At 41.2% G+C, this 20,715-nt stretch overlaps 1 protein-coding gene across 3 annotated transcripts in view; it reads left to right on the top strand.

Moving 5' to 3' along the window:
* rps21 (ribosomal protein S21) overlaps nt 1–18,075 on the top strand; it is a gene marked incomplete at its 3' end in the record, with an annotated part of 454,986 nt that extends 436,911 nt beyond the window's left edge. The window contains exons 1-6 of one of the 3 annotated variants that reach the window (XM_084445827.1): nt 14,286–14,308; nt 15,035–15,117; nt 15,279–15,342; nt 15,640–15,711; nt 16,760–16,815; nt 18,014–18,075. In XM_084445827.1, the coding sequence (XP_084301953.1) occupies nt 15,068–15,117; nt 15,279–15,342; nt 15,640–15,711; nt 16,760–16,815; nt 18,014–18,023 (252 nt within the window). In that variant the 5' untranslated portion in view covers nt 14,286–14,308; nt 15,035–15,067. Of the gene's footprint in view, nt 1–14,285; nt 14,309–15,034; nt 15,118–15,278; nt 15,343–15,639; nt 15,712–16,759; nt 16,820–18,013 lie in introns of those variants that run through there. The other 2 variants (XM_084445828.1, XM_084445829.1) reach the window with 2 other exon arrangements.
* Between the last annotated feature and the right edge of the window lie 2,640 nt (nt 18,076–20,715).

Here is a 20,715-nt window from a genome sequence, read left to right as displayed (position 1 = left end):
GACCATTCATGGCTCCATAGACTTTTTTCCACTCGGTCTATATCACCGCATCTACAGACAATAGATGTCCATCCCCACCAGGGGGAGACGTGGAGCTGTGCGTCTGTCTGGCAGCAGCCTCTGAAGAAATGAACGGGACATCACTTTTCATCTACTACCAAATAAATCCCCAGGATTTCCTCTACCTTATACAGATGGACACTTTTGTTCTCATGTTATTTATTCTATTTTATTATGACACAAAGGGATATTCTTCTTCATAACCAAATAATTTCATTTGCACTACCTTTTAGCCTCACACCTGTAGTCTACTGTACTGTACTATTCTAGCACACTATGCTATCCTCAGTGCACACTATAGCACCACAGTGTATGATTTATATATATATATGTGTGTGTGTGTGTGTGTGTGTGTGTGTGTGTATATATATATATATATATATATATATGTCCATACATACACACACACACACCTGAATATCTGACTTAATTTTCATCATCTGATCTCTATAACAGCATTACATGACCGACACTGTCAATTCAAATGTGGGAGATACCGTTTGCCGACGGTCTCTAAGTTGGCTCTCTGCCTCCTATGGTTTCAGGAAAATGCTGTGATATTTTCTTACTTTATTGCATTTTTCTGTATTTCAATGGTTTTTTATTCTTATGATGATGACGATCTTCCAAACCTTGCATGATGTGTATGAAAGATGGAGACCTGGATGGAGATGGAAATACTGTCTGAAATCAAAATACTGTTTGAAATCCTTTCAATTACTTTCTGGTTTGCTTGGGTCTGCCTGGCGTGTCAAGTGGGCGGGGTTTGATTTTTTTTGCAACAGCCCATTGCTTCTATAGTGCCAGACAAAAATAGTCAAGCACAGAAGAGTAATTGAAGTTATTTCAAATAGTATTTCAACCCAGGTCTGGAAAAATGTAGAATCTTTATGAAACCATGCTCTATATTAGAGTTGAATACCATATGGATTAACGCACATTGTAGTGCGTTGTGTCTAACTTCCTTCCGTGTCACCTCTGTGTGTGTTTCTTTGTGTTTGTTTGTGTATATTTGTGTGTGTTTGTTTACTTGTCCTATGTGCCACTGTATAGCCTGTCTTCCGGTATATAAATGTTTTGAAGCCTTTATTTTTTATTCCGTGAATTTATCTGTGTGGCTTTCGTCAGCACAGTCTGTCTATAAAGGGAGAATATTGATGGTTTGATTTGATTCCCTCTCTTCCATTCATGTTTTGATGCATCATCCTTGTTTTATGCTGGTGGTTGACCTGAACTTTGACAATCTCAAACACACGTGCGGGACATAAGCCTTTAGAACATAACACTTTATTTTTGTTATTGTTGTTATTCCTGTTGTTGTTTATGCATCCTCTGTTTTTTTCACTAGGGTCTATGCTTCTAGTGTGCTATGTTGTGGTTTAAGAACTTCTGCTCTCTCTTTACCAAACACTGCAGAAAAGATACTGTAAACAAAACTATTCATTTTCATTTCATATAGAAAAGTGTGCGGTTTGTCAGACTGCTTTAATGTTAGCAGGTGTCCTAATATTACTGCTTGCCTGCATGCCTGTCTGTCTTGTTTGACTGTGTCTCTGTCTGCCTGTCTGTCTGTCTGCCTGTCTGTCTGTGTGTCTGCCTGTCTGTCTGATCAGCTTTCCTACAGTATGTAGCTGTAGAAATGTAATATAAACACAGAAAAAAGGACATGCTCTAAATAATAACAAACCCATTGACGTGCTAAAAACCTTTTAACACTGTGAGACCAATCAGCTCCACTGTCATTGTTTCATACAGCATTTAGCAGTGGATAGAAAGTGACACTGGATAGGGGTTCGTCATAAAGGTCATCCCAAACAAACTCATATTTACATTTGATTTGTCACACGCCCCTCTCTCTCTCACCCTCTCTCTCCTCTCACCCTATAGCTCTCTGTCTCCCTCTCCATCTCTTTCTCTCCATTCTCTCCCTCCCTCTATGGCTCCTCCCCTCTTTCACAAGTATAATAAACAAGTGCCTGATCCGTCTCCGGACCGCCACCACTGCGTTGAGACAATCTATTCAGTCAGTGTAGCACAAAACACACCAGGCTTTTTTTTTTTTCTCCTGCAAGACTGTTGGATGTTTGGTTCATGTTATTCAGTACAACACACAGCCCTTTATGCATTGTGACTTTTTTTTTTACTTTGACCAAATATAGGGACAATGTAGCAGACACCCTAAAGTGTTCCAGTGTGATTATCTAAGATGTATCCATTTTAAATATTCAGATATCTTTGCTGGAGTCTTCCTGGAACTCCAGATAGTCAGGTAATTCACTTCAGGGATTCTATTGGTTCCGTTGTGTTAAGCAAACTCAAACATTATTGGAAAGGATTTCAGATTTAGTTTAACCCAGGTCTACTTCCTGGTGTTTTCACTTCAAAGTGTAAGCCTGAAACTACTGTGGCGTGCGTGTGCACGTGTGTTTGCTTATGTGTGTGTGTGTGTGTGTGTAAAGCAGCAACTATTGTTACGTGAAGCACTTCTATTGCGTGAAGTGAAGGAAGGATAGAGGCACCGTCGAAAACAGTCATGTTTTATTGATCATGCAGTGCAAGGTGAAGGAGTGCTTAATAAGAGAAAGTAAGATCTAAATATATACATGCATATTTATGGTTCAGACCCATTACATATAAACCCCCTTATTCATTTGTAAAATGTTTGTAATTGTTTGTAATTTGAAGAGGTGGAGTAGTCACTCTGCCCTTCACTATGTGTAACATTCATTATTTCATTATGGGTCAGTCTCTTGGAGCCCACACTCTTGTACTGATGAGAAACAATGTTTGACCGTTTGTTGTTCTTCAACTGCAGAATCTAAAATATAATATATTTTTAAAACATATCGTTTTCTATTTTTGTTCTAGTTTAAACAGGCATATAAGTGTCTAGAATAGAAGCACATTTAGTGCTGATAACTGATATCAATCTGTAGTGTTAATACAGTATCACTGATGGGCTGTAAATCTATAATGTTAATATCACTAACTGATATCACTGATCTGTTGTGTTAACATTACTAACCGACATCATTCTGTAATGTTAATATCACTAACATGTCAATGTACTGTAATGTTACTATCACTAACTGAACCAGAACGGCTAGCAAACTCACTTAAACACTCCACAGAGCACCCAAATCAGCTATGAGGACAGAGGACGACTGTCGAGGGCTCGTTTGAGGTTTTTATTAGGGCTGTCAGCGTTAACGCGATTAATCTGGAAACTTTATATTCATATTACCAAATCTGAATCCAACTTCTTCCCGTAATTCTAAATGCGAGTGTTTACCAGGCTGAATTACTGAAAGGATGTAAGGATAAGTTATCTGTGCGTTCCGCATGCCTTTCAGTCAGCTAGATAAACACTCAACACTCGCCGAGATACCACGACTGAGGAGACATCCCCCGGTGAGATGAACGGAAAATGTGTTTGAAACAGCTTCCAGATGGAAGTTTAGATCAAACCGAAGTTGTGTGCACATATTGCAGGGATGTAGGCTACTCTGTCTTTCCACCCAAAGCAAGTTGAGTAAAAAAAGAGTTTCCAGGTGAAAGTGAAGATAAAAGCGATGTGTGCACATATTGCATTTATGTAAGTGTCTTTCCACCAGGGGCGGGCTGGCCGTCTAGGTTCTGGAGAATCACAGAGCGGCTGCCGGCGATAACGGTCGGTGGCCGCCAGGCTAGCTTGTCTGGCACGCAGTAAACATTCTGCCCCCCCCCCCCCCTGAAAATAGATCAGTATATATACAGAGGTGGCTGGGTCAGACTCCAGGGCTGTTTTTTGGTCCCAGCATGCCCCTGCTTTCCACCGATGCAAGGTGAGTAAAAGACAAGCTTCCAGATGGAAGTTTAGGATAGATAAAACCAAAGATGGACGTTTAGGCTAGATAAAACCAAAGTTGTGTCGTGCTCATATTGCAGTGATGTAATGACAGCCATGCACAAAAAACCACTGCCTCTTGTGGTAGGAGCACTGGCTTACAGCCAAACACACAAAAACACTGCCTCTTGTGGTAGCAACATAGAACTGCAGGTCAACAACCCGACGGAGGCACGGACAAAGGGACAACCAGACATTTTTCTGTCTTTGGTGTGTCGCCATGCACAAAAAACCAGGCCAGGTCCAGCCTGGCTGATGGGGTAGCTTACATATTGTACAGCTGTTATTTTGATAGTTCCGAATCACTTGACTTTGTCATGCATTTCTTTATTCTAACATCACATATGATTATGCCTAATTGTTTTATCTCCCCCAAAAATACAAGTAAATACTAGTATTTTAAACGTGATTCATCATGATTAATCACAGCCTATTATTGTGATTAATTCGATTAAATCAATTGACAGCGTTAGTTTTTTTCCCCAATTCCCAGTTTATTCCTGTTAATTCCCATAAATTCCTGTTAATTCCCATTAATTCCCATGGAAAGTTTCCAACTTTGAATATTCCCGGAATTTTGCAACCCTAATTTAATTTCACCGGGTCATACAAAACAGCTTGCTGAATTCTGAAAAGCTGAAGAAACTATTTTATTTTGCTCTATTCAAATTTGTATGACCCTCCCCTGGACTCCAAATAAAAACAGTAACCCTCCCCTGTTTTCCTCCAGTGAAACCCTCCCATACATTTTGAACGGTCCCTAATGTTTCTCCCTCTTTCTCTCTCTGCCTTTCTTTCTCCATCTCTCTCTCTCTTTATCTCTCTCCCATTAAAGAAAAATAATGTTCCCTATCATGATAATTCTTTAAGATAATACATGTTGACTGGAGTCTTCTGGTAGGTATACAGGCTTAAGGACTTAAAAACATTAACTACATTTTGTTTGTAGGTTTCTAACTTAATAACCATTCATTCTACTGGATTGTAGGTGTCATAGATCTTCATCTGTGAGAGCATACGCCCCCCCCCCCCCCCCCCCCTCCCTCTACTGGGACATGAAGGCATAGCAGGTAGTTATCACGAATGAACAGTGTATTTAAGCCCTTGTTACCATCAACTAATTTTCCATAGTTAGTGTGTGTGTGTGCGTGCGTGTGTGTGTGTGTAAGAGAGAGAGGGAGACAAAGCAGTGATGATATCTTTTTAATATGCTGGCTTATAAAATAGTAGTAGTAGTTGTTGTTGTTGTTGTTGTATGAACCATATACAGTTACACATCATTCTACCTGCTCACTTGCAGGTAGAATGATGCAACCAAGATAATGATCAACAACAGTAGGCTTATAAAATTAAGGAATAAACCATGAGAGGCCGTGTGTTATAGTGATTTTATAACAGCTAGGGGGCGTTGTTAGGCACGACGCGAAGCAGAGTAAAACTAAACTAAAACCCCCCTAGCTGTTATAAAATCACTATAACACACGGCCTCAAGTGGTTTATTGCTTTTATATAACGGTTACTACAGCTATTAGTGTAAAATAAACACACAGCAATGTAAAATATTAACATTTATTCAAAACGAAGCATCATTCCCTCAATTCCACCGAGCAAAATAGTTCCCCTAACAAAAGGGTTGCCAAGCAACAACAACTACAATGCATTGGATCAAATGGGAGGCGCATTAATAGTGAAAATGGAATGATATGCGGTCCCAGGTGTGTGTTACAAAGTATTTTAACACAGCTTCCAGCCAATCAGAATCAAGAACCAGAACTAACCGTTGTATAACAAATAATAATGCATTATCCAATTAAATAATTAATAATGTAGTACTGTAAGTTAATTCAGCACTGATGCATGGGGATGGAAGCTGAATGCTATCTGACTTGAGCTGGATAGTAGCCTATTTTGTTTATTAATTTCCATGAATTAGAATAAATTAAGTAATTTATAAACATAATTTATGAATTATTTAATAAATTAGGTTGATAAAAAATCAGACAACTAAGCTGCCCTTTCCTTCCAGTGGACCCCTGCTCCTCTAACACCATCTCCACATTCCTGCTGGTAGACCGAACATATGACTCAACCACACAGCTTGTTTTACATGTGTCATTGTTGAGTGTCACCCCACTGATGACAAAGAAACGTGTCATACCATGACTAGATAAACAGCCCTGGCGGTCTCATTGGAACAGACAGCTTCATCTATTTTAGCAACATCCGGAGCGATCCCTGCTTGAGACTCGTGAGTCTATACCTACATTATGTGTCTCAGTCTCACCACAGGGAAGTCCTCTTGGCCTAATGGCGGACAGTCTGTTAGCTCTGTCCAACAGTCCCATGTGTGGAGCTGTCCCTGTGGGGGACATATCTGAATTGAATTCAAGTTTCCCTCCTCACCCACCAGTGCATATATGGAAATGCCCCCCCACCTCAAGGAACTCCTCACGCACCCTCCGCTCCTCCACTGCCAACCTCCTCAAACCCCCTGGGTTCAAGCTAAACACCATGGGTGTGCGAGCCTTCGGTACTGCTGCTCCCAGGCTGTGGAACCCCCCCCCCCCCCCCCCCCCGACCACCTCAGTCTGTGGGTACTTTCAAGAAAGACCTTAAAACCCACCTCTTCACAAAAGCTTTCTGTTGACCGTTCTCCCATGTCATCTTCATCTTTTATGTGCCATGTAATGCTTGCTTCATGTTGTTATTATTATTATTGTATTATTATTATTGTATAATTTCTATTATTGTAATATCTATTATTGTGCTAATGTGTTGGATGTGACTTGGTTGTGGATGTATTGGATGTGTAATGGGTGTGGAGCCTGGATGAATGTACTACATTGTTGTTTTTAACCTCTGTTTTATAGCACTTTGAGATTTCTCGGAATGTAAATCGCTCTACAAATAAAATGTATTATTATTATTATTATTATTATTATTATTATTATCTCCATCTCCTTATACTGGGTGTGTAAACCTTCTGTAAATAAACCATAAACAAGTTGTAAACAATGAAAATCACCCTAGCGATGAGGGGGACTACCTGATGTTGGAGGGGATTCCTGCCACTCTGGAACTGTAACAATAGTGTCATCCTCGAAGCCACACACACACACACACACACACACACACACGTGTGTAACAAACAATATGCTATGACTATATTTATGCTGGCGAGTTCGTGGAACATGCAAAACAGTAGACATTACCACCCTGCATGGCTCACGCCCACACAATGACAAAGAGCGGGGGAGGGGAAAAGGGATGCCCACACATATGCCTGCACAGGGAAATAAGGGATGGACCACTTGGGAATTCCGTTCTCTCGACCAATCAGGCTGATTCATAATCGATACCGCCGGAATCCCGAGGGTTTCCTCAAACATGTCACTTGATAGTCACTGGTTGTCCTATGTTGGTTTGTTTGTTTGTTTGTTTGTTTGTTTACTCTGAAACATGGCACGGGGCCGTAGACCACAAGTGACCAACTTGTCTATTTCGCGTTGATGCTGTGCTATATGGTTGAATTGAGAGTACAGGCACAAGTTGAAACAGCCAAAATCAAATAACAGTTATTTTTGAAATAAGATATTTTCACTTTGTTTATAAAGAAGATGCACTTTCTGGAGTTCTGGCGAGTAGCAGTACACTTGACTACCTACGTTTGGATAAAAGTGCTGAATCATCATCAGGTCGTCCACAGATGGGCCTCCCATCTTTGTCTCCGGTTATCCCGGTCCTCCACACACCTGGTGATCTCATCGGTGGTCTCCACTCCTGCATCCATCTTGATTATGTCCACGAATGTTTTAGTAGGACGTCCTCGCGACTTGTGTCCGCGCCATGGAGACGGCTCCCATAACACCAGCTTGTGAAGTGGTTTCAGTTACTGTGAACTCTGATAACCTTTCGCCTAGGCCAGGGGTCTCAAACTCAAATTGGCTTGGGGCCACTGCTGGTATCGTCAACTCATAGGAGGGCCACTTCAATGTCAACTTCAACTACTACTAACTATAAGAAAGTGCAATATTTCAGAAAATTTCATTTTTCTTTTCCATAACTAGACTCACAACTCAGTCTTTAAATGTTGCAAGACTATTCCATAACTAACGTTTTCATCATACAAATTCAAACCGGTTTCCATTCATTTCTATGTTAACAGTTAGTGCTGCAAATCTTTTTTCCTTACTTTTATTTTATCTTGAATAGGCTTCATTTGTAAATGCAAGATGCATCACTACTGTAAGCCTGCCCTGTACCTGTACTTGCATTTATTAAAGTTCAAGTTTGTTTCCATTTCTTACCAGACACTTGAATTCATTTGTAGGCTACTACTCTATTTCTTGCTGGACATATCTTGAAAGACTGAGACCTTAGCCCTCTTAGCTGTGTGGCTCGTTTTTTCCTCTCGTCTCCCTATGACACTGTTCTCCATGTTTAGTAATGAATAGTGACTTTGTTCTTGCATATCAGGCAGGTAGAATTTACATTGAACTCCACAAAAAATACTGCAATGTCCATATTTCTTGAAACGTCTGTGTTCCTAACATTAGTTAACCATGAAAACAGCCTCTCGGTGGCGAGCTGCATTCCGTTCATAGTTCATAGTCGCATGGGGATTGATTGCCCCTGTGACTGTATGCAACATTCACCTCGCATGCTGCGCACAATAACATAATTTCGCCCCATGTTTGAGCGACTTGAATTTCGCATTATATGCCTGCCTGCCGGCGCGGTTAACAAGAAATTATTTTGCGGCCCGGATTACATTATATTTCTGACATCATGTCACGGGCCGGATGGAGTGGTGTGGCGGGCCGCAAATGGCCCGCGGGCCGCGAGTTTGAGACCCCTGGCCTAGGCCCTATCAATCAATCAATCAATCAAAGCTTTATTTGTATAGCGCATTTCATACCCAGAGGCAACACAATGCGCTTCACAGAGAACAAGGGAGGAGGGTATATGACCCACTCTCTACATATTCCAGAGGGAAGCAAAAAAACAGTAATCACCCGGGGGCCAGATAAGTGAGCTGTAAAAGTTCTTCCCTGACCCCTCTCAACAAGGCGATCGAGCAAGCTAGACATAGTGTATATTTAAATAGCTACACAGCCTTGAGGCCTAATAGGGAATCCTCTTGGACGCATTTCTCTGCTGACCAGCTCTTCTAAAGGAAACGGCTGGTCTGGGATGACCCAACTGGACATTACCATTTACCATAGACATGCACAGTAACTAACGGATGCTCAACCTGTATATCTGTGATAATAAAGTATGAAAACTGATGAAACTGCTGTGTATGATGCCGATACTTTTTGCAAGAACATTAGTAAATACATATGTAAAAAATAAAAGATAATTAATAAATACATATGTAAACAGTAAAAGATAATTAATAAATACATATGTAAACAATAAAAGATAATTAATAAATACATATGTAAACAATAAAAGATAATTAATAAATACATATGTAAACAGTAAAAGATAATTAATAAATACATATGTAAACAATAAAAGATAATTAATAAATATATATGTAAACAATAACAGAACATTAGTAAATACATCTGTAAACAATAACAGAACATTAGTAAATACATATGTAAACAATAACAGCTGCTTGTACATTCCTTTGCTGACCCGATGTTCCATCCCAGATGCAAATATGTTGGTTAGCAGGTGGGTTGTTGGCTCAGAAACCACCCTGTCGTCGCCTGCCTGCGTGCTTATAAAAGACAGGTAAGCTCTGAACCCAGATCATCACAGACAGGATACGTTTGGACAATATACTGCCCAAGAATACACCATGATGAACTACATGAGCTTTGAGAGGAACCACGCCTTCCCAGCCATTCTGGTGAGTACCTGCGGTGAGGGGCTGATGGAGGAGGCCTAGGAATGTTTGGAGTATTCTCTTTTTCTCTCCGTCTCACTCACTCTTTCTCTCTCTCTCTCTCTCTCTCTCTCTCTCTCTCTCTCTGTGTCACCATCTACATTTGACATACTTTATTTTGATGCTGTAACCATGCAATTTCCCCCAGGGATCAAAAATGTGTGTGTGTGTGTGTGCGTGCGTGTGTGTTTGTGAAGATGATCTGACCGACTTCTGTATTGTGTGACCTCAGGTTGTGCTGCTGTGTGTGGGGATCCATGAATCGCTGGGAAGCCCCGTAACAACGACCCCAGACTGTGGGTTGATGTGTGACTATCACGGCGGACCCTACCCACCACCTCACAACCCTAAGAAGCATGAACACATCGGCTGCGTTTCTCTGTCCCCCTGGAACTACACGTGAGTGTGTCCTCTGTGCTTGCCTTCTCATACAGGGCCAGTTCTAGGGTACTCAACTTTTTGGGTTAGCAGACACCGAGGTGAACCCTACACCCCTGTCCTAGAGCCGGCCCCAGTAAGATGGATAAATTGATTGATAAAGTCAAACATTCCCAGATTTGTCAGGTCAGGAGTTCACAGGCTTTTAATTTAGCAATAAACCACTCGAGGCCGTGTGTTATAGTGATTTTATAACAGCTAGGGGGGTTTTAGGCACTCCGCTTCGTGTCGTGCCTAAACCCCCCTAGCTGTTATAAAATCACTATAACACACGGCCTCGAGTGGTTTATTGCTTTTATACAACGGTTACTACAGCTATTAGTGTAAAATAAACACACAGCAATGTAAAATATGAACATTTATTCAAAACGAAGCATCATTCCCTCAATTCCGCCGAGCAAAATAGTTCCCCTAACAAAAGGGTTGCCAAGCAACAACAACAACTACAATGCATTGGATCAAATGGGAGGTGCATTAATACTGAAAATGGAATGATATGCGGCCCCAGGTGTGTGTTACAAAGTATTTTAACACGGCTTCCGGCCAATCAGAATCAAGAACCAGAACTAACCGTTGTATAAAGTAAGTTTATCTGCACTACTTGTGCTTGTGGATATGCTAATATAACTGTTATTTCCTGTTGCGAACATGGATCTTTATTTGTTATACAGTATGTACAGGATAGCGGTACCCAGATAGCAAGCGGATCTGGGCCATATATGGGTCAGAACTAAACCACAAGGGCCAGATCTGCCCTGTATATGGCCCAGATCCGCTTGCTATCTGGGTACTATACTGTATAAGGCTTACAGAGTACTGTAGGTCCACAGATATATGGCTGTACAGTATTTATAGGTGTGTTGACTGTTACCAGCAACGTGAGCACATTCATCAGTAGCATAGGTTGTTAATCTGTTGATCATTCATTCATATCATGTTTCACTTTGTTACAGAGTTGATACCGATCTGAACAGAGACCCAGTGGAACTCACTCATGCTGTGTGTCAGGGCTGTGCAGTAAAGGGAATGGGAGTCATGAACATTACAACGGATATATTTGTGTACAACAGAATCAGGGACAATGAGTTCTGCAAGTGTCGTCAGAGTATTACTATCGGCTGCACTTGTGTGACGCTCAGAAAAGACAAGCATAAAAGTAGCACTTGTGTGACACTCAGAAAAGAGAAGCATAAAATTAGATATTCGATTTAATAGCTATTTCTTCATGGCATAGAACGTGATTGTAATATGCACTAACACAATGTTAAAGGTTTTGTATATTTCCTGAATCAGGAAAGTAGACAGCATTGTTGTTCCATGTAACAGAAGTAGGCTCAATTAATATATATTTGTATGTATTAGTTTATATTAATAATATGCATTAACTGTATTTATGTTTCCTTTAAAGAAATGAAATGGTATCTCTTATTTAGAGACTTCATTATACTAAGACTTGGAAGTATACTTTTTCTTAAAAAGATTATCAGAGTTGATCTACCTTACTTTAGAAAGGTTATGAGAGTTACTCTAGGCAACTAAATGTATGTAGTACAATGTATACCATGTTGGTTATTGTTTTATCACATTTACTTTGTTGTCTTTTGATGCTGTAATGGTGCAATTTCCCTCCAGAAATTAAGTACTACAAAAATACTAGTACATTGTTTTATTTTGTTTGTCAGTGCAAGGTGTGGATTTTTGGGGGGTTTCTAGCATTTTGTTTTTCATTAGCCCTCCTATATTATTTGTTATCTGTTTTTTAAGTCTTTAATAAGACACAGATGATAGCATAATGTTAAATATAATAACAATGTTCAAACAGAAATTAGGATGTAATGTACTAGGGGTGTACTAAGAAACTATTGTCTGACTATTCTCAATTCTACATGTGATTTATTTTGTAAAGGGTGTTGTAGACTTTGTATAACTGCACATTGTGTTTCTTTGATGGACATATTGTGCAGGTTTTTGAAAGGTGCAACCTAAATACAATTGTGTTTTGTACGTCAATGAGCAAAATACATTTTCACATTGTGGACTATAAAGGCAATCTAATCTAATCGACTCTAAACTTCTTTCATGTCACCCAACAAATATTGTGTGTTCATGAATGTATGTTAATCATACATCACTACATTTTACACATCCAGCAGTGTTCTATATGCATAGATAAAGCCGGCCATATTACTTGGTTCACCACATCATCAGGTCGTCCACAGACGGGCCTCTCATCTTCCTAAATTCCTCTTTCCATTTTTTTTCCAGTAATCCAAACATATCCCAGTAATCCAAACATATCCCAGTAATCCAAACATATCCCATATCCAGTTCCTATTTTGATGTTTGATCACTGACTCACACACGGACAAACCAATTCCTAGGCTGTTGTTCAATGATTAGCCTACACATCAGGATTGGTGACATAAACCCATTCAATTTATTGGGCTATTTGAAGTGTCTACTCTTGTTTGGGTTATGATTTGAAATGTCTACTTGTTGGTGAGGTCTGTAGGCTAAACATTGAATACAGTTTAAGTTCATCCTACATTATTTTCTGCTTGCTGTTTTTGCGTGACGCTGTTTTGCGTGAAATTGATATTAGGCCTATAGTATCCACTAAGATAGCTATGGGCTATAGCTCAAACTCATAGATCACCTAAAAATGACCAATCACAGTGGTCATCTTTCGGCTCCTGCTCAGACCTCTGACTCACCTCTGACCTCTGCTTAATACATTTGATACACACCATGGATGTATTGCAGGGCTGAGACACACGCATCTCAGCCTCTTCTCACGCTTACACTGTCACATGCCACACTTTACAATTCTCACGTGGATAAATGACCACCCGCAAAATACTAGCGGTTCAATGCCTACGAGACCTTTATTTAGAATTTATACAACGGTTAGTTCTGGTTCTTGATTCTGATACTTTGTAACACACACCTGGGACCATATCATTCCATTTTCAGTATTAATGCGCCTCCCATTTGATCCAATGCATTGTAGTTGTTGTTGTTGCTTGGCAACCCTTTTGTTAGGGGAACTATTTTGCTCGGCGGAATTGAGGGAATGATGCTTCGTTTTGAATAAATGTAAATATTTGACATTGCTGTGTGTTTATTTTCCACTAATAGCTGTAGTAACCGTTGTATAAAAGCAATAAACCACTCGAGGCGTGTTACTCCGCTTTGCGTCGTGCCTAACAACGCCCCCTAGCTGTTATAAAATCACTATAACACACGGCCTCGAGTGGTTTATTGATTTTATACAACGGTTACTACAGCTATTAGTGGAAAATAAACACACAGCAATGTAAAATATTTACATTTATTCAAAACGAAGCATCATTCCCTCAATTCCACCGAGCAAAATAGTTCCCCTAACAAAAGGGTTGCCAAGCAATAACAACAACTACAATGCATTGGATCAAATGGGAGGCGCATTAATACTGAAAATGGAATGATATGGTCCCAGGTGTGTGTTACAAAGTATTTTAACACGGCTTCCAGCCAATCAGAATCAAGAACCACAACTAACCGTTGTATAAAAAGTATTGTAACACGGCTTCCAGCCAATCACAATCAAGAACCAGAATTTACCGTTGTACAATGCTTAATTTTGAATTGAAGAAATTATTACTGTAAAGAACGCTAATCTGGTAATCTGAGTCGTCTAGGCGGGGGTGTCTCGCGTCTCACTCACAAACCCCAGCAGGCTATAACTATAACGCTGCAACTTGGAAAAGCATAGAGAATACGTAGTTTTACGCTTTGGCTCCCTATATCCCCTGGTATGCGCCTTCTTTTTGCTTATAATTAAGTATTTTATTTACTTTATATTTGTATTGCATTTTATCTGTATTCGCTTTGTATGTATATTCAGTTTCCTTGCATTCACGAAATATTTTGATTAATAAATAAAATCCCTTACCGTGTCGAAGGAAGTAGTTCTTTAACCTCCTGGTTTGTATTTCCGGGTATTTCTCCGCACTTCCTTTCTTGTCAGCCATTTGTGATAAACGGTACGGGAAACATTCGGTCTGTTTTCTAAATGCAAAATTATTCATTTTCCAGGTTAAATATATACGCGTTTCGGGTCGTTAAACGGACATAACATCTCGGATAACTTCACGGCTAAGTTAACGCTCGGTTTGAGCGAGTTGTGGGCTTTTAAATGATGTAAATCGTGATGGTATGTCTCGCGGAGCTGCTGGCCACATGGGAGAGAGTCGGTAGAGAGGCGGTAGGCTCGCTCACACCGGAGAGTCGGTAGACCTGCTTCACACCGGAGAGCTAGCTAACATTAGCTCACACTAGCTAGCCTGCTGCCCTTTCTCATGTTGTATAATGGATGCAAAACTCTGCCAACCTTTGGTCCATTCATCATGCAGAATCAAATCGGCTGAAGTCCTTAACACACGTGACAGCGTTTTCCTTGTATAATTGTGGTTTGGCCCGGTTTGCTAGTGCGCTATCGTCAGCTAGCCCAGGCTAGTTTTATCAGCTAGCCCAGGCTAGTTTTATCAGCTAGCCCAGGCTAGTTTTATCAGCTAGCCCGGGCTAGTTTTATCCCGGGTAACGTTAGTGCTAGCTAGATGGACTAGCCAACGTTAGGTAAAATAAGTGCCGTTTAGTTCAAGTTGAACCAAACCATGTTTATCTTAGTAACCCTGCCAATATGAGTTATTTTCATTAGCTAGTTCGTCTTGCTTTAACTCCTGGTTTAGTTTTTCCTCTGTTATTTACAGATCACTGGAGATCTCCTCTAACGTGAATCTAAAATGCAGAACGACGCTGGTGAATTCGTGGACCTCTACGTCCCTCGCAAATGGTGAGTGGTTGTCTTTTTAAGCCAGTTACTGTTGTATTGTATGTTTGGTCTTTTAGTGTAAGTGCACCTGGTGAAATTGTATTAAATATATTTAAATTGACGAGACATAGTTGTTACCTTGCTCAACCAATTATTCAATGTTGTGCTGTTGTGTTATCCAGCTCTGCTAGCAACAGGATTATTGGAGCCAAGGACCATGCATCCATCCAGATCAATATTGCTGAGGTGAGGATCTAGATGACGTAACTTGGCGTCAGTGTTTGGAGTGAGGTTTGAACTACTGGCCAGTCACACACCCAACTGTCTGGAGTGGAACAGAGGAATCTTTCCCGGTCTGAGGGTGATGCCAACGTAAACAACTCTCGAGTAGGGAGTCGAGAGCTGCTCATCTCCAGTATTGATCCAAACAACATCTAATATTAACTTGAACATATTTTAGTATTGTGGATATAGCCGTCTCTGTGCTCTGATACACCAGCAATCCTGTTTTTCACCCCGTTCCTGATTTTCATCCTGTTTTAGGTTGACAAGGCAACCGGTCGCTTCAATGGCCAGTCCAAGACCTATGCCATCTGCGGTGCCATCCGTAGAATGGTAGGTTTCCTTCTCCATGTCTAGCACCTTGACCTTTTCTAAGTTATAGGCTACACCAGGGTTTCCGTTAGAGAAAATTGGTACCGGTCAATGTGTCCGGGAAGATTAGACTTTTCCGGACAAACTGGAGAAATTCCGGTCATTATAATATAATATGCCTATTATAGGTGTTTGTCGCGGTGATTGGCCGCTGTGTAGCTTATATATGCCATTTATTGTCTTATTTCGCATCCGTGTGATAGGCTGTCATGATTCCATGCGCTAGGCCTATATGTAGGCTAATTGCACAGCCACAAAAATAGTCACCTTTGAATTGCGACTCTAGGCTAGAACATGAATGTTTATTTCAATTGCATGAATCGGATTTGAGGATGTAGGCTAATTGGTTTGGGATTCGCGACAGTAGCCTAATATGTGTTAAACAATTTCTCTTTCCAGTTTTACCCTTTTTATCAATAAAACAGCGTCATTATAACCACGGACATCACAGTAGGCTATGAGGATGAGGAGGACATAACTGTTGAGAAACAACTGATAGGCGGGCTGGGCTAAATAAAGAAATGCCACAATGCATGTCTAGATATATAACATTTTTATTTAAAAGTGCAAGAGGTTAGGCAACATGTACAAAATGAATTGGCCTATTATTAATATAATCATAATATATGGAAATTTAATTTTAGCCTATTGTAGGCCTAATACAATTAGGGGTAATTATTTTGTCCGGACATTATGACCGGAGAGATTTTAATATATCGGACTTCAACGGGTTTTTCCGGACAAAAACCGGTAATTACCGGCTAACGGAAACCCTGGGCTACACACACCCTCACAAGTGTCCAGACCTCACTTGTGCCTGGTGAAGTGGGGCACAGCATGGCCAACCCCACCAGTATTGTGTAATCAGCTGCAGACTAGCTGACCTGTAATGCATCTTCTATTCCACCTGTCCTGTTTACTGGGAACAAAACCTCCATGTGCATATTCACACCGTCAGGAGCTTCTTAATGGATCGACTCTATTCATATTGTGTGTGTTCACTCCACAGGGCGAGGCTGACGACTCTCTCCTGAGGTTGGCCAAGACTGACGGCATCGTGTCCAAGTAAGAACCAGGCTGGCCTGGGCTCAAGTCAGGGTCCTGTCATCTAGTTTCATGAACTGTTTCTTTCGTAGATGGGTGCAAAGCTCAGGACCCTATCTGGAACATTTCACAGTGTTTTCTTTTACCAATGGTTCTATAGAGTTTTCACAGCTCGTCATCAATCAGGAAGTCGGCCATGTTGGAGGTACTGAATGTAGATGGATGGATCAATCTTACAACATGGACGACTTCAGGATTGATAGTGTTTCCCCCTAGGATTTTTTTCTATATCTATGCACTGTGTGCTTTGTTAGCTTGTCTGCCTAACTATTAGCCTACACAATCTGACTTCGTTGTGTTTATTTATTTCTAAATAGCAAACAGCCTAGAACATTTGTGAGGGCATATCAAGGCTCTGTGACTATAATGTAGGTTGTCAGGCCAAACATGTACTGTAGGCTACACAGTAGACCTGGGGTTTTGTCAATGGATGGAGAAGAGGCTCCACACTCCCATAGAGAGCATTCTGTTCTATAACCATCAATCAATCAAAGCTTTATTAGTACAGCACATTTCATACCCAGAGGCAACACAATGCACTTTACAGAGAACAAGGGAGGTGGGCATACGACCCACCCCTACATATTCCAGAGGGAAGCAAAAAAGCAGTATCACCCGGGGGCCAGATAAGTGAGCTGTAAAAATTCTTCCCTGACCCCTCTCAACAAGGCTATCGAGCAAGCTCCTGGAGTATGTTTGTCTAAGAACATTTATAAAGCAATAAATTACATAGAATTACATTTTCAGAGTAAGAGAGGCTAAAAACATCATAGGAGAGACATGGCAAAAACCAGAGCTTAAATCAATGGGAAACAAAAAATGAGTACCTACTACGCAAAATGTGGGCAGGGTGGCAGGTCTTGGTGTTTTTTTTGTCGAGAGCTGGAGGCGTCACGAAATTTGACGGAGGCGGCTTCCTCGTAATTCTCTATGCAGGAAAAACCCTGACTACAGTCTCCTGAGTTGACAGAATGGTGTGATAAACAGAAAACAATGTTGGCGGCAGTTCTGTGGGCGAAAACACCTTGATAATGAGAGGACAGAGTGGCCAGACTCTTTCAAGCTAACGGAAGGCTGGAAATGCTCAGGTTTTTATAGTGATGTACAGTGTTCGTCTTGTTCCAGTGTGACTTATGTTCTGTTCTGTTTCTCCTTACAGGAGCTTCTAAATGAAGAGCGGCAACTGTGGAATTCTTGTAAAATAAAAATTGAAAATACAGATTCAAGTGTAATTTTGTTTGGTGAATGTAGTTATTGCATACACAACAAGCTTGACAGGTTGCCCTATCATCAGTCAACCCTTTTAATACGACCACGTCACCGGCAACATTTAAAAAAATATCTAACAAATATTTAATAATATTTAAAAAAATATCTAAAATCTAAAAAATTCCTCACTGCAACACTTGCTGAAACTGCACTTTCTAGTATTATAGGGAAAATTCAATTAATATTCGAAATGTCACTATTTTCAGGGTTAAAATATTTAGTGGCATGGGCTTTAATCAATGTCAGATCAAGGAGGGATGTTTGGTAATCCCGAATATTTGGATTCTCTCTGAAAGCTATGTTGGCTGTAGTGAACATAGTAAGGAATGCAGATTACTAGTTTATAATCTTGTGCTTTCATAGTATTAGAAGCATTTTCAGGCTCATGGATAGATTGGCCAGTCAGGTGTGTTTGTACTGGATTGAATCTGAAAGCCGGCACACACAGATTATCTAAAAAAAATGCAGTGTCAGTGAAGAGAAGCACATATTTTCACATCTTGTCATTCGATCAGATAGAGCCTCCAGCAGGGCATGATGGGGAGGAGCATTTTATGAGACTTATACAAGATTTTGGCATTATTCCTTGCTCTTTGTCTGTTGTCCTGTACTCTTACCAACAGGTGGCGCTACAGGATCAGGGATGTATTGAGAATAAGGCTGTGCTGCTCCTTACACTAAATGCTGCATCAGTGCTCCATTCACTTAAAATAATCATTTTATTTATAAAGCACTTTTAATTGTGAAACAATCTCAATGTGTTGAAACAATAATTTGTCATTAAGAAAGAGGACACATTACATACAAAAGGCTTTCCTAAATAAGTAGGTCTTTAGCTCAGTCTTAAAAGAACCCAGTCTGGTGCCCTCAGATTTTCAGGGAGGGCATTCCGAAGGTGGGGGGGGGTGCAGCTGAGCAAAGGGCCTGGTCTCCCATAGACCAGAGCCTAGTCCTGGGGGTGTGAAAAAAAAGGCTGCTTCCACATTGAAGATTGCAGGAAAGGTTTAGTGGAGTGAGGAGTTTAAAGGTGCATTACCATGTGCATCTGAAAGTGACGAGAAGGGTTTTGAATTCAGTCCTGTAGGAGAAAAGGAGCCAGTGCAAATATGTCAAATGTATGTGATCATGTTACCATGTTACCGTTACTTTTACCCCACTCATCGTCACTGTAAATGAGGGAAACCTCTGTACTCTCGAGTATAAATAAAGGTTGAATGAATACATGTCAGGATAGGGGTGATAGGGTATATTACCACACTCGCCAGGATCCTGGATGTACTGGGGGCTCCCCAGCAAACACGCAACGTCAGGGAGACGTTCAGATCATGTCTCAATAATATGACCCCTCAATATTCAAACGTCTGGCTTGGACCCCTCTAAGACGTCTGTGGACGTGCAGAACAGGTTCAATATCTGAACGTTAAAAAAAAACATTCATTCTGGCTCCTAATTGGATGTCTTTGGACGTCCGAAAAAGACAAAAAATACATCTAAAAGACGTCTTTTAGACGTGTCTTTGCTCATCTTGCCAGGGATCCCAACGAACAGTGTATTGCTGTAGTCCAGCCTTGAGGAACATGGACAAGCTTCTCAGCATTAAGGTTAAGAACCACGACATGAATGTTGTTAGGCTCCGCGGATCATAAACAAATAGAACACGGTGTCGAGAAACGTTGGAAGACAATCGTCTTCCCAGAAGCTGCTATCTGCTTGCAAAGTAAACATTTTCACTAAGAGGATGGAGAGAAGGAATGTTCAGAAGTGTCAACCTAGTCCCTGAGTGCTAGTTCCCCTAGCAGTCACAGCTGGTTTGAGGGCCACCAGAGATGACAGGGACCAGCACCAGGAGAACACATAGTCCTCAGTGTTTAAAACACACTTAGTGATCAGCGAAAGACTTAAGAGGCTCCAAGGTATCCTCAACCTGCTCTGCTAATGATAGCTGTCTCTAACTACTGGTTTACATCTCACTGTTGGCTTCCCACACATTCTCACACATTCTCTTTCTCTCTATGCAATCCCTCTCGTTCCCTCTCTCTGCCTCTCTCCATCATCCTCTTTAGTTCCCCCTTTCTCTATCTGACATGCTGCCTTACAACAAAAACATCCCCTTGATCACAACCCCCCACCACACACACACACACACACATCTCTTCCAGGTGAGATGAAACACCAGCATGCCGTCTATAGATGACCGCCTTTCAACACCACTCCTGACTCCATCTCTACTCCTCTCTCTCACATCCCACTCCTACCCTCCTCTCTCGTTGCAACCCCTCCTCGCTGCAACCCCCCCCCTCCCCTTCACCCCCTCCCCTTCAACCCCCCCCCCCCCCTACTCCTCCCGCTCCTGTCCCCCAGAGATTTTTCCGTGAGACCACATCTTAACGCCACTGAACACTTCTTAACTCCCTCTGCCTTTCCCTGTCTCCCTCTCCCCGTTCCCCTGTCTCCCCATCCTGTCCCTAGCCAGGGGAGAGCTGTCTAATTGACCACAACTGGACACCTCTCATTACCCCCTCTCCCTCCAGGTGAGAGCTGCCTGTGTGACCACCACCGGACAGCTCTCTCATTATCACACACTCCGATTAC

The sequence above is a fragment of the Borostomias antarcticus genome (assembly GCF_949987555.1).
Source record: "Borostomias antarcticus genome assembly, chromosome: 11".
NCBI lineage: Eukaryota > Metazoa > Chordata > Actinopteri > Stomiiformes > Stomiidae > Borostomias > Borostomias antarcticus.
Note: the sequence above shows the minus strand (reverse complement) of the source record. Positions and strands in the feature narration are given on the sequence as shown.